We start from the raw sequence: 10,411 nt of genomic DNA, 5'->3' as shown, positions 1-10,411 counted from the left end.
GGAGCATGCATTTTCTCTAAAGGGCATTTCCTGCATTTCTGGATGTGAAGGAGCGACAAACCCAGTGCAATGATAGTTTTCTTACATTTACACTTTGTGCATGACAAAAAGTATTGGCACACACCCAAACAAATGAAACCACATATTTCAAAATGCTGCAAAAAATTGCCTGCAAAAAACCTTTATACTTGGGATCTTAGTCACACAATATGGCCAAATTCTGCTCAGCCAGTCACCACTTACAAGGTGTCCCAAAATAGACTGGTCCCAACGCTACAAAGTTTAGCCTTACTGGGCTGAATCATTCATTTCTAATTTTCTAAAAATAGAATTTCAACACTGCAGTACTATGGCCTCTAGTTACCAAGCTCCATAAAGAGCTTGATGACCCCTGTTTCTGGCGAGTCTTCAGACTCGCCAGAAACAGCAGTTATGAAGCAGCAGTCACAAAGACCGCTGCTCCATAACCTGTCCGTCTGCTATGAGCAGGCGGACATACATCGCCAGAAATCAACCCGTTTGAGTACCATTGGGTTGATTGACACTCCCTGCTGGCCGCGAGTCTTCAGGGGGAACCTAACAAAAACATTTTATATATGTATACACATATTGTGGGAGTGCTGCCAAAATGACCAAGGTTAATACAAGACAAAAAGTATTGGCACACACACAAATTAAACCACATATTTCAAAATGCTGCGAAAAATTGCCTTCAAAAAAACTTTTATACTTTTAAATAAAATTGGGATCTTAGTCACACAATATGGCCGTATTCTGCTGTTTTTTGTTAGGTGTGCTTTAAGGGACACTGAACCCAAATTTTAAGCAACGTTCTACATTTACTCCTATTATCACATTTTCTTTATTCTCTTTGTATCTTTATTTGAAATGCAAGAATGTAAGTTTAGATGCCGGCCCATTTTTTGGTGAACAACCTGGGTTGTCCTTGCTGATTGGTGATAAATTTATCCACCAATAAAAATGTGCTGTCCAAAAAATGCTTAGATGCCTTCTTTTTCAAATACAGATAGCAAGAGAACAAGACAAATTGATAATAGGAGTTAAATTAGAAAGTGACTAAGATTCCAATTTATTTTAAAAGTATAAAAGTTTTTTTGCAGGGAATTTTTTGCAGCATTTTGAAATATGTGGTTTCATTTGTTTGGATTTGTGCCAATACTTTTTGTCTTGTATTAATCTTGGTCAATTTGACAGCACTCCCACAATATGTGTATACATATATAAAATGTTTTTGTTAGGTGTGTTTAACCCTTTCGTGCCGGGGTTAACGTGTCTACATCGGAACAACTGTTCCAATGTAAACAAATTGAAATCTTGCAATCGTGCACGTGATCACGAGATTTCAATGATGGGATCGTGTCAGGGGGTGTCCCTATGATGCTAGGCACGCCCTCCAGACCGCAATCCCATCAAGGAAGCGCCAGTGGCTTCAGGAAAGCCAAGCGGTTAGGATGTTGTATTCTGTCCTTCGGCGCTAGAGCCCAGCAAAATTCGGACGGCATACAATGTCCTAATGGCGTTAAAAGGTTAACCAAACCCCTTTTGTATTTCTTAAATTAAGGGAGACTGACCAAATCCCTCTGGTTAAAGCACCCCACCCTGCTCAGGAGTGTCCTTGACAGTGTAAATTACACTTTGTGCTTTGTATTTTATATTACGCTAGACTTTAGATTACAGGCTCTATTTATCAACTTGCGGGACAGATGAGGTTTTCTATCATGAACCTTGTCTGCCTAGCTTCACAGCACAAGCTGCACAAGCCGCTAATCTCATTGGGATAATTGAAATCCAGCACACTTTAGGTGGCAGAGAGGTAAAGTTGCAGCAGTCTTAAAGAGACACTAAACACAAAAAATATATATTATGATTCAAGTAGAGAATACAATTTTAAACAACATTCCACTTTACATCTATTATCTAATTTGCTTGATTCTTTAGATATCCTTTGTTGAAGAAATAGCAATGCACATAGGTGAGCCAATCACATGAGGCATCTATGTGCATCAACCAATCAACAGCTACTGAGCCTATCTAGATATGTTTTTCAGCAAAGGATATCAAAATAATGAAGCAAACTAGATAATAGAAGTAAATTAGAAAGTTGTTTGAAATTGCATGCTCTTTCTAAATCATGAAAGAAAAAAAATGCGGGTTTAATTTCCCTTTAAGACAGCTGCTACTGAACTAGCAGTTCAGGCTCATTCATGCACACTTGCAGCTTAATAAATGGAGCTCTGTGTCCTTTAGCTTTTATTACATTTAAGCTTTGCACTTTCTTTGTTCTATTTTAATGCATTTACAACAGCAGTATATTTAGGATTGTGATATTACAAATTATATCTAGCCACAGAGTGGCCACACAATATATATTTTTTTTAAATCATGCACACAATTTACTAAAATGTGTATGTAGTTGTACTTGCAGTAGTTGGTAAAGGGGGTGAGGTTCTGCTTTTCCCAGCATTTGCTACAACTCCCGGGATGTTTTACAATAATGATGTTTACAAGTGTCATGGAAGGGGAGGAAGGAAGTGACCAGTGGAGTCCATCCAAAAGCATGGCATGGAATCCCATTATACCAGGCGGGTGGGGGGCTGGCCTGAACTCTCATTTACTTTACAAAGAAGAGATCCACAGGGTTGATAAAAGATGGCAGAGCAGCATATACTACTTGAGGAGGAAATTGTGCTTACATTTAAGTCATATGCAAGCACAATTTCTAAAATATTTTGTGTGGCCACTGTGAAATTCTTATTAAACGTTGACATTTTCTGTGCAATTTAAACAAATTTAAATCATACTTTGTATGTTTATGCAAATATTTTACAAATTACATTGCACTTTGTATTTGTTCTAAGTAAAATAAAACTAACAGCTTCAGAAAGTGGGATGGACAGAGTAGTCCACAGGATCTGTCTGAATCTCTCTCACAATTCTCATGATATACTCTAAGCATTTTACACCTTAAGGTCTCACCAATTTATCTCACCAGCTGTATACAGCTTAAGTTTGCTCAAAATTCACAATACACTATTTAACTGACAGGAAAGTAATATATACTAAAACTATCAGTATCAGGTGCACCTCTGTTAAAGGGACAGTGAAACCTCATTTTTTTACTTTCATGATTCAGATAGAGCATACATTTTTAAACATCTTTACACGTGTACTTTTATTATCTAATTTGCATTGTTCTTTTGGTAGCCTTTGTTGAAAAGCTTACTTCGGTAGGCTCAGGAGCATGCATTGCATTACAAGAGAGCTAGCTGCTGATTTGTGACTGCACATACAGTACTGTGCAAAAGTTTTAAGCAGGTGCAAAAAAAAAAATGCTGTAAGGTAAGAATTCTTACTAAAATAGAAATATCAATAGTTTCTTTTTTTTTTTATCAATTAACAAAATGCAAAGTGAGTGAACAGAAGAACAATCTAAATTAAATCAAGTATTTGTTGTAACCACCCTTTGCCTTCAAAACTCCATAAAATTCTTCTAGGTACATGTTTTTAAGGAACTTAACGCCTAGATTACGAGTTTTGCGGTAACAGGGGGTCCGCTCACTTTCCTACAGCGCTGGTAAGTTTTTATAAACCCGCGTTATTAGGCAAGAAGTGAGCGTAGAAGCAAAATTCTGCTCCCATACCTCACTCCAATACCAACGCTGCTTAAAGGGACACTGAACCCAAATTTTTTCTTTTGCGATTCAGATAGAGCATGCAAATTTAAGCAACATTCTAATTTACTCCTATTATCATTTTTTTTGTTCTCTTGCTATCCTTTTATTTAAAAAGAAGTGCATCTAAGCTTTTTTTCTTGGCTCAGACCTCTTGACAGCACTTTTTTATTGGTGAATGAATTTATCCACCAATCAGCAAGGACAACCCAGGTTGTTTACCAAAAATGGGCCGGCATCTAAACTTTACATTCTTGCATTTCAAATAAAGATACCAAGAGAATAAAGAAAATTTGATAACAGGAGGTAAATTCAAAAGTTGCTTAAAATTAAAACTCTATCTGAATCATGAAAGAAAAAATTTGGGGTTCAGTGTCCCTTTAAAAGCGTGAGCTGGTTGTACATGCTCGTGCATGATTTCCCCATAGACATCAATAGGGAGAGCCGGCTGAAAAAAAGCATAACACCTGCGAAAAAAGCAGAGAAAAAGACTCAGTAACGCAGCCCCCATGATTCCTATGGGGATACACATTTTATGTTTACACCTTACACCCTAACATGAACCCCGAGTCTAAACACCCCTAATCTTACATCGCCGCCACCTACCTACATTTATTAATTCTTATTCTGCCGCCCCCAACGTCGTCGCCACTATACTAAATTTATTAACCCCTAATTCTAAGTCTAACCCTAACATCCCCTATCTTAAATATAATTACAATACATCTAAATAAAACCTACTATTCATAACTAAATAATTCCTATTTAAAACTAAATACTTACCTATAAAATAAATCCTAAGCTAGCTACAATATAACTAATAGTTACAGCTTAGGGTTTATTTTTACAGCTAAGTTTGTATTTATTTTAACTAGGTAGAATAGTTACTAAATAGTTATTAACTATTTAATAACTACCTAGCTAAAATAAATACAAATTGACCTGTAAAATAAAACCTATCCTAAGTTATACTAACACCTAACACTACCCTATAATTAAATAAATTCCCTAAATTAAATACAATTAAATAAATAAATACAATTAGCTAAAGTACAAAAAAACAAAACACTAAATTACAGAAAAATTAAGCAAATTACAAGATATTTAAACTAAATTATACCTAATCTAAAAGCCTTATCAAAATAAAAAAAGCCCACCCAAAATAAAAAAAAACATAGCCTAAACTAAACTACCAATAGCCCTTAAAAGGGCCTTTTGCAGGCATTGCCCCAAAGAAATCAGCTCTTTTACCTGTAAAAAAAAAATACAAACAACCCCCCAACAGTAAAAAACCCACCACCCACACAACCAACCCCCAAATAAAACCCTAACCAAAAACCTAAGCTCCTCATTGCCGTGAAAAAGGCATTTAGATGGGCATTGCCCTTAAATGGCATTTAGCTCTATTGCAGCCCAAAGCACTAACCTAAAAAATAAACCCACCCAATACAACCCTTAAAAAATCCTAACACTAACCCCCTGAAGATTCACTTACAGTTTTGAAGAGCCGACATCCATCCTCAATGAAGCCGGGAGAAGTCTTCATCCAAGCGGCAAGATGTCCTTAACAAAACCGGCAGAAGTGGTCCCTCCAGACAGACAGAAGTCTTCACCCACACTTGCTGAATGAAGGTTCCTTTAAATGACGTCATCCAAGTTGGCGTCCCTTAGATTCTGATTGGCTGATAGAAATCAGTCAATCGGAATTAAGGTAGAAAAAATCTATTGGCTGATGATTGCATCAGCCAATAGGATTTTTTCAACCTTAATTCCTATTGGCCGCAATCTGACACTGATATAAATTCTCAGTTTGCAGAAAATTAAAATTAAAATAAAATGTTTTAACTACAATTTAACTTGCATTTGCCTCTATTTTAGTAATACATTTCTTTTCTGTCAGTTAAGTAGGTGTATTGTAAATTTTGATCAAACCTCACCTGCATACAGCTGTGAGATAAATCAGTGAGGTATGTAGGTGTAAAATGTTTAGAGCATATAATAAGAATTATGAGAGAGCTTCTGACATACCCTGGGAACTCCACTGTTCAGCCCAGGAATGTCCATGTCCTTCACATTTTGTAAAATGTTCAGTCTTATTTTACATAAAACAAATACAAAGTGCAGTGCAATTTGTAAAAGATACACAGAAATATACAATGTTGGATCCAAATTTGTTAAAGTTACACAGAAACTTTCAAAGCATAATCGGAATCCGTAAAATCACTGCTGTATACTGAATCTAAATGCATTAAATTACAAAATAAAGTGCAAAGCTTATATTTAATAAACCTTAAAGGACCTAAACTGAAGTCTAAAATAAAATAGTAAAATTGCCTGCCTAGAATTGTGTGAGATATCTGGCAGTGCTGGAGAATCATTTTAAATAATCTTATCTGTGCAGAGAGCTTTATGGGAGGTATTTCTTATTCTCTGGGACTTCCAAATTTGCACACTTTCTTCTTACACAATAATTTCTCTCCAAGCTGAAGTATCTTTGATCATCAGGCTCTTAGTATCTATTGTTTCTTTTTCATTTTAAATGTATCAAGAAAAGTTATTTGACTGACTATTGTCTATCTATCTGTCTTCTTTTTTCTTCAATTTAGCTAGAGAATGTCCTCAAAATCTTGAGTACCACGAATGTGGCTTCCCTTGTGGTGACAGTTGCTCCAACCCAGATAGTACACTTGCATGTGACCAACATTGTGTCGATGGTTGCTTTTGTCCAGAAGGTAACTCTAATTCACAGTCTTTAATACACTATGGGGTCAATCACAATCCTTTAGTTTAAGAGATATCAGCAAGCAGAGTTTTTGAGCTTGCCTGCTGCAAGATATTAAACAGTGATTCAATTGAAAAACGTTAAATTTAAGTAAACATAAAAAGAAACAGATTGTGTTAGAAACAGCAAACTTACTTGTTTTCTTGCTAAATGAGCACTTATAAATACCTCAGTGTAGTCACTGCCCACAACTAGATAAGAGAGCTACCATTACAGAACATGGGCAATAAACTAATTGTAGCTAATAGGTAGGTGTCTCCTAGCAACACTTCCAAAGACAAACAGCTAATTTGCCTTCCTGCAAAAGCCCCAACCTCATTTTAGGATTGTAAGAGAATGCAATATTCACTGCAAAAATGAAGTTAAAAAAAAAGCAATTAAAGGTCAAATCCTTTTAAAGTGCTAAATAATACATATTGCAATGATTTCTATTAAGTATAATCCACTGTTTATTGCCTTTTTATCATAACAATGAAATAGACTGTTTTAAATTCCTTTATTATTATTATTAATAATATATTATGATTAATCTCCATGATTTAGTTTGATTTTTTTATAACTTATATTACAATACATTGCTGAGTGTTTGTTTGTCACTGGCAGCGGCTGGCATACTGATTTCTCAATTGCCTGGTTGCAGGTTTTATCTTTAAAATGTATTATATCATATCTAATATATGTTGATTCTATCTGTCAAACAAAGGTAATAACACCACTTAGCGGTGTGCTATAGCAAAAATACAAAAAGGACAATATAAACAAACAAAATTCCTGGGTATAGAACTCCAGATCCGTAGGTCCCCCTGCACTCCAAACAAAAGTAGATCAAAAAAAATATCCTGAAAGACAGAAAAGGAGCTTATAGTGTAGTATTGTCAGTGATGTAAGCAGTATAAAACAGATGTCAACTCACATATGCGTTAGCACACACAGACTCACTCCCAGCCAAACCCCGCCGGTTACAAGGTGAGACATCCATCAATTGAGATTACCCTTGCACACTGCGTCAGATGAGGTGTCAGGGAGAATAGGCCAATCATATCCCTCAAAGTGCAAGCTTGTGACATTCAGAGACTAGATCCGATAGAAATTTCTCAAATCAAATATAAGAAGCTGCAGTCAACATGTTTTGGTAGAAAGCAGTGTGTAATTCATACCGCTCTAAAAGACAAATTTGTTTATATGGCCCAATGCAGCATTAGCAAATGCAGCAACATTCCAGTTCTAGATATCTGTTTTATCTTGCGCTGGAATGTTGCTGCATTTAAACCAAGAAATCTGTCTGTCAGAGCTGTATTTATTACACACTGCTTTCTACTAGCTGTTAGGGGCCTATTTATCATTATGCGAGCGGACATGATCCGATATTGCGGATCATGTCCCGCTGCCCATCAGTAAATGCCGACAGCATATGCCTCTCTGCATTTATCATTGCACCAGCAGTTCTGGTGAACTGCTGGTGCAATACCACCCCTGAAGATATGCGGCCAATCGGGCCGCTAGGTAGGGGGTGTCAATCAACACGATTGTATTTGATCTGTTTGATTTCCGGCGATGTCTGTCCGCAGCCTCAGAGCAGGTGGACAGGTTATGGAGCAGCTGTGTTTCTGGCGGAGCTTGATAAATAGGCCCCTTAGTCTTGATAAAGGCTCTTATAAAGGCCCGAACCACGTTGACTGCAGCTTCTTATTTTTGATTTGAGAAATTTCTAACGGATCTATTCTGTCAACGTCACAAGTTTGCCCTTTGAGGGATCTGATTGGTCTATTCTCCCTGACAACTCATCTCATGCATTGTGCAAGGGTAATCCCGATTGGTGGATGTCTCACCTCGTGACCGGTGGTGTTTGCCTGGGAGGGAGTCTGCCAGGCGGCTCCAAGGCCTCAGCTTGCCCTTGATAGCACTGTGTGTGCTAACACATGTGAGTTGACATCTCTTTAATACAATTTGTATGCTTACATCACTAACAATACTACACCATACACCACCTCCTTTTTTGTCTTTCAGGAAAAAAAATTGTGATTCTATCTGTGATTTATTAAAAAAAAGCAGCAATGGAAAAAGGCAGGAACAAAACTGCAGTGCACTTGACAGTGTTATTGTCAGTAAAGAGATATTCAGCTTCCCAGCTACTAAAAGAAAACATATTTGCAAAGCAAAAGAAGGGGCCAGATGCAGCAGCATAAATAGAACCACATGCATCCAAAAAAAAGTGTGACCTCCCAATCTTCCGCTTCTGAGAATGGAGCAGTGTCATTTCTTTGAGTTTCTCTTCATTGTGGTTGTGAGATATCATCTGGCCGACTGGAGAGTGCTTAGTTTGTTCAGTGTCTGAAGGTTACGGTAGGGCATCTCAGCTTCTGAGGTGTAGAGGTGTATGGATAATGAACAGAAGTCTGTTCCTTTTGATAAATGCTTATTATGTTTGGAGGCCTAAATTGTCTTACCTCTGCAATTTTGTTCCTCATGTTTAGAAAAGGCTTTAAAATGTAAAGACAAATTACTTGTTTCTGAGCCTAATGTCTCTCAGGATGATGCTGTTGCTGTTCAGGCAGTGCCACAGCTTTCTCCTCACACGTCCCAAGCCTCAACAGCTTCACATACATTGCCCTGCAGTTCCTCTCAGCCTCCTGGAGGAGTTTATTTGCCAATAGATTTTGCAGCACATATATCTTCTTTAGTATCTGCGGCTTTATCTGCTTTCCCAATGATGGGGAAGTGCAAGAGGAAATCTAAACATTTTAAGGTGTCTGTCCCGTCTGCTGCTGTGCAGGTTGACCTCCCTCATACGTCTGATGAGGAGGATACCTCGGTAGCTTCTGGTGGTGAAATCTCAGATTCAGACAGTATAAATCCTTTAACTGATTCTGAAGAAGTAAACTTCAGATTTAATTTAACAAATATTATGATGTTCCTTCCTCTGTGGAAGTGTTTCTTTTTCCAGACCATGTGTCAGAGATTATTGCACAGGAATGAGATAAGCCAGGGATACATTTCTCCCCATCTCCCGTTTTTAAAAGGATGTTTCCTGTTGCTGACTCCATTCGAGACTCATGGCACACTGTGCCTAAAGTAGAAGGGGCTATTTCTACTCTTTCTAAGAAAACCACAATTCCTATTGAGGATATCTTTTCTGTTAAGGATCCCATGGACGAAAAGAGGCTTATTTAAAGAAAATATATGTTAAGCAGGGTCTACAATGGCAACCTGCAGTTTACCACAGTAAGAAGTGAAGCATCTTATTGGTGCAATGCTTTGCCTGAATTGATTTTAGAGGAGACTCCATTGGAGGAGATCCAAGATAGGATTAAGGCTCTCAAACTAGCCAATTCCTTTATCACTGATGCTAACATGCAAGATGTCTGGCTTCACTGTCCTAGCCCACAGGGCTCTCTGGCTGAAATCTTGGTCAGCTGATGTTACCTCCAATTCCATGCTTTAGTCGCTACCTTACAAGGGGGAAGACCCTGTTTGGTCCTGGTCTTTTTAAACTAAGGGTGGAAAGAGGTTCTTTCTACCACAAGACAAGAAGAATAGACCTAAGGGACGGTGAGAGTTCTAATTTTTGTTCCTTTCGTAACTTCAAGGGTCAAAAGTCTTCCTCTCTCTCCTCCAAACAGTCCTCTTGGATGAACGGTCCTGCCCCAGGTCTGGGATTGGATGAAGTGGGGGGGCAGACTTTCCTTGTTTCGTCAAGCGTGGATACAAGATGTCCCAGATACTTGGGCTGTGGACATTGTATCGCAGGGTTACAAAATAGAATTCAAATATCATCCTCCCAGAGGCAGATTTCTCCTTTCAAGGTTATCTGCAGATCAGGTAAAAAAGAGGCATTCTTAAGCTGCGTTCAAGACCTTTCCTCCCTGGGAGTGATTGTTCTAGTTCCAGTGAGGGAACAGGGTTTAGGACTCTATTCAAATATGTTTGTGGTTCCCAA

General features: G+C 37.8%; 1 protein-coding gene across 1 annotated transcript in view; it reads right to left on the bottom strand.

Moving 5' to 3' along the window:
- Nucleotides 1-5,756, bottom strand: part of LOC128636245 (mucin-5AC-like) — a 154,854-nt gene extending 149,098 nt beyond the window's left edge. The window contains exon 1 of the mRNA XM_053689282.1: nt 5,721-5,756. Coding sequence (XP_053545257.1) covers nt 5,721-5,756 — 36 coding nt within the window. The remainder of the gene's footprint in view (nt 1-5,720) is intronic.
- Nucleotides 5,757-10,411: the final 4,655 nt, after the last annotated feature.

Source organism: Bombina bombina, chromosome 7 (assembly GCF_027579735.1).
Source record: "Bombina bombina isolate aBomBom1 chromosome 7, aBomBom1.pri, whole genome shotgun sequence".
Taxonomy (NCBI): Eukaryota; Metazoa; Chordata; class Amphibia; order Anura; family Bombinatoridae; genus Bombina; species Bombina bombina.
The sequence above is the reverse complement of the archived record's forward strand: the minus strand, read 5'-3'. Positions and strand labels throughout refer to the sequence as shown.